General features: G+C 42.3%; 1 protein-coding gene across 3 annotated transcripts in view; it reads right to left on the bottom strand.

Moving 5' to 3' along the window:
* The window catches only part of FHOD3 (formin homology 2 domain containing 3), a 633,930-nt gene that overhangs the window by 116,951 nt on the left and 513,941 nt on the right, over window positions 1-3,038 (bottom strand). For all 3 annotated transcript variants that reach the window (XM_006835080.1, XM_006835081.1, XM_006835079.1), the window contains one exon: window positions 1,397-1,531. In XM_006835080.1, the coding sequence (XP_006835143.1) occupies window positions 1,397-1,531 (135 nt within the window). The remainder of the gene's footprint in view (window positions 1-1,396; window positions 1,532-3,038) is intronic.

The raw sequence follows: 3,038 nt of genomic DNA, 5'->3' as shown, positions 1-3,038 counted from the left end.
AGTCAAGAAATCAAACAGCATATTGCATTAGGTAAATCTGCTGCTCAAGACCTTTTTAAAGTGTTGAAGGGCAAAGATGTCAGCTTGAGGACTAAGGTGCGCCAGACCCAAGCCATGGTACTTTCAATAACCTCATATGCATGTGAAAGCTGGACAGTAAATAAGAAAGACCGCAGAAGAATTGATGCTTTTGAGTTATGATGTTGGAGGAGAATATTGAAAGTGCCATGGGCTGCCAAAAGAACCAATAGATCTGTTTTGGTAGAAGTACAGCCAGAGTGCTCCTTGGAAGCCAAGATGGCCAAACTTTGTCTCTCATACTTTGGATATATTGTCAGGAGGGACCAGTTGCTGGAGAAGGATATCATGTTTGGTAAGGTGGAGGTCAGCGAAAAAGAGGAAGACCCCTAACGAAATGGATTGGCCAAGAGCAGCATCGATGGACTCAAGTGTGGCAACAGCAGTGAGGTTGGCCCAGGATTGGGCAGTGTTTTGTTCTGCTGTGCGTAAGGTCACCATGGCACCTAACAACAACAAATGAAAAGAAGAATGTAAGAACTATAGAGAAAGAAGGTAAGAACGTAAGAATGAAGGTGGGAATAAGAGCAGAGAAAGGGATTGGAAAAAGGGGTCCAGGAGGAGGAGAAGGAATGGGAAGGATAAGGAACAGGTAAGTGTCCTGTATCCCATAAAGCACAGCATGAAGTTGAGGGGACAGGAGTAGGAGAGGGTAGGGAGACAGGTGAAGTGGCCTAAGGAGACACTGAGCACACTCAGGATGGGGTGTGGCTCCACATATGGAACCTGGAGTAGGTCACTCTCTAACACATGCTTGGAGCTGGACAGAGACTGAGGAGATCAGGGGAACAATGGGCTGGGAGTTAGCAGCACAACAGCTTGTTTTTGTTTTAAAGAATTATTTCTCCTTATGAAGCGAGATAATTCTTTTAAAAAAGACTACGACAGCTGTTACAGGGAGCAGCATAGAAGTCTAAAAGTCTTTTCTTTTAGGCATCTGAGAGAACATGAATAAAACATTAGGAGCCTTAGCGGGAAATGGCAAATTCAGTTAAGACAATTAAGCTCTGTCCTCAGGAAGGCTGGGTAAGCCCATTTCAGATCTTTGTGAACCAAAGAATATACAAGTTGATAATTGTGCTTGGCTGGCTGTCCAAGCTTCATGCCACAAGGTTAGAGAAAGAAAGGCAAACCGGATCTAGACTATTTCCGGTATGCCTTGCTCTTCCTTGAAGATGCAGATACAATCTGAAGCAAATACATGACTTCCTAACCCTTTAATACCAGCATTCATCTTAATAAACTTCCGAAGGCATATGCTTTAATTTGCAATTCATTAAAAACAGAACAGAACAAAACAACTTTAAATCCTTCTCACCTGAATTTGTTTCTTTCTTCCCTTTCTATTCTCTGTAGCCTTTCTTCTCTCTCCTGCCGCCGCTTCTCCCTCTCTGCTGCCAAGGACTCTTGGTGCTGCCTAAAGGACGAGGTGAGAAGTCCACTCACTGATGACCTACAGACATAAAGCATCCATGTTTAGCAACTTGATTGGTAACTGGTCTGTGAAGTAGGAATCAATCAGACCTTGGTTGAATTGAGGGCCTGGTGTGGCACTGTGGGTTAATGCGCTGGGCTACAAAGTCGATTTGAACCACAAGGTTGGCGGTTCGAGCTCACCAGCCACTCCTTGGAAACCCTATACAGGGTCCATATGTATTGGAGCCAACTTTATGGCACTTAACAACAACAGCAACAAGTTGCCAGATAGTGTTCATGGGCTTCAGGCCTTCTGCTTTAGGATCTTCATCTGAAATGGAGGTAAGTAACCTGCTTCATGTTTTGGAAGGACAAAACGTGGTAATACATATAAAATGCTTAGCAACATGGTGGGCCTACATATAGTCATCAATCATAGGTGAGATTACTATCTGAAAAGCTCAAAATATGTATAAAATATACATATATGCTCTGTAAGTATTAAAGTTAATTTAAGGTCAGACTTTAATGAATTGGAATGAACTTTCAACCTAAAATTGGTCCTATTATACACATAGCAAAGATTTTTACCGTACACCAATTTCTTGTTGTTTGTTGTTATTGAATGTTGTTGAGCCGGTTCTGATTCAGAGCAACCCTGTATCTGAGGAACTGGTGGCTTTGAACTGCCAACCCTGGGGCGAGCAGTCCAGTTTTATTCTATAGCACCACACGAGGAATCTAATTTCTTATTGTTGTTGCTATATTTATTCAACCTGTATAATCCGAGAAGCTGGGTTATAAAGAAAAATGTGGCATTAGGATTGGAGGAAGACTCATTAACAACCTGCGATATGCAGCTGATACAACTTTGCTTGCTGAAAGTGAAAAAGACTTAAAATAGTTACCGAAGAAGATCAAAGAGCACAGCCTTAGGTATGGATTGCATCTCAATGTAAGAAAACAAAAATCCTCACCACTGGACCAATAAACAACATTCTTATCAGTGGAGAAAAGATTGAAGTTGTCAAGGACTTCATTCTTCTTAGATCAACTATCAACACTCATAGAAGCAGCAGTCAAGAAATCAAATGACATATTGCATTAGGCAAATCTGCTGCACAAGACCTTTTTATAAAATAATGAAGAGCAAAGATGTCAGCGTGAAGACTAAGGGTGTGCCTGACCCAAGCCATGGTATTTTCAATAACCTCATATGCATGTGAAAGCTGGAGAGTGAATAAGGAAAACCGCAGAAGAATTGATGCTTTTGAGTTATGGTGTTGGAGGAGAATATTGAAAGTGCCATGGACTGCCAAAAGAACCAGCAGATCTGTATTGGAAGAAGTACAGCCAGAGTGCTCCTTGGAGGCCAGGATGGCCAAACTTTGTCTTTCATACTTCGGACATATTGTCAGGAGCGACCAGTCACTGGAGAAGGATGGAGGTTGGAGGGTCAGAGAAAAAGATGAAGACCCCCAGCAAGATGGATTGGCAAAGTGGCAACATCAATGGGCTCAACCATGGCAACGATAGTGAGGTTG

This window comes from Chrysochloris asiatica, unplaced genomic scaffold (assembly GCF_000296735.1).
Source record: "Chrysochloris asiatica unplaced genomic scaffold, ChrAsi1.0 scaffold00015, whole genome shotgun sequence".
Taxonomy (NCBI): domain Eukaryota; kingdom Metazoa; phylum Chordata; class Mammalia; order Afrosoricida; family Chrysochloridae; genus Chrysochloris; species Chrysochloris asiatica.
Note: the sequence above shows the minus strand (reverse complement) of the source record. Positions and strands in the feature narration are given on the sequence as shown.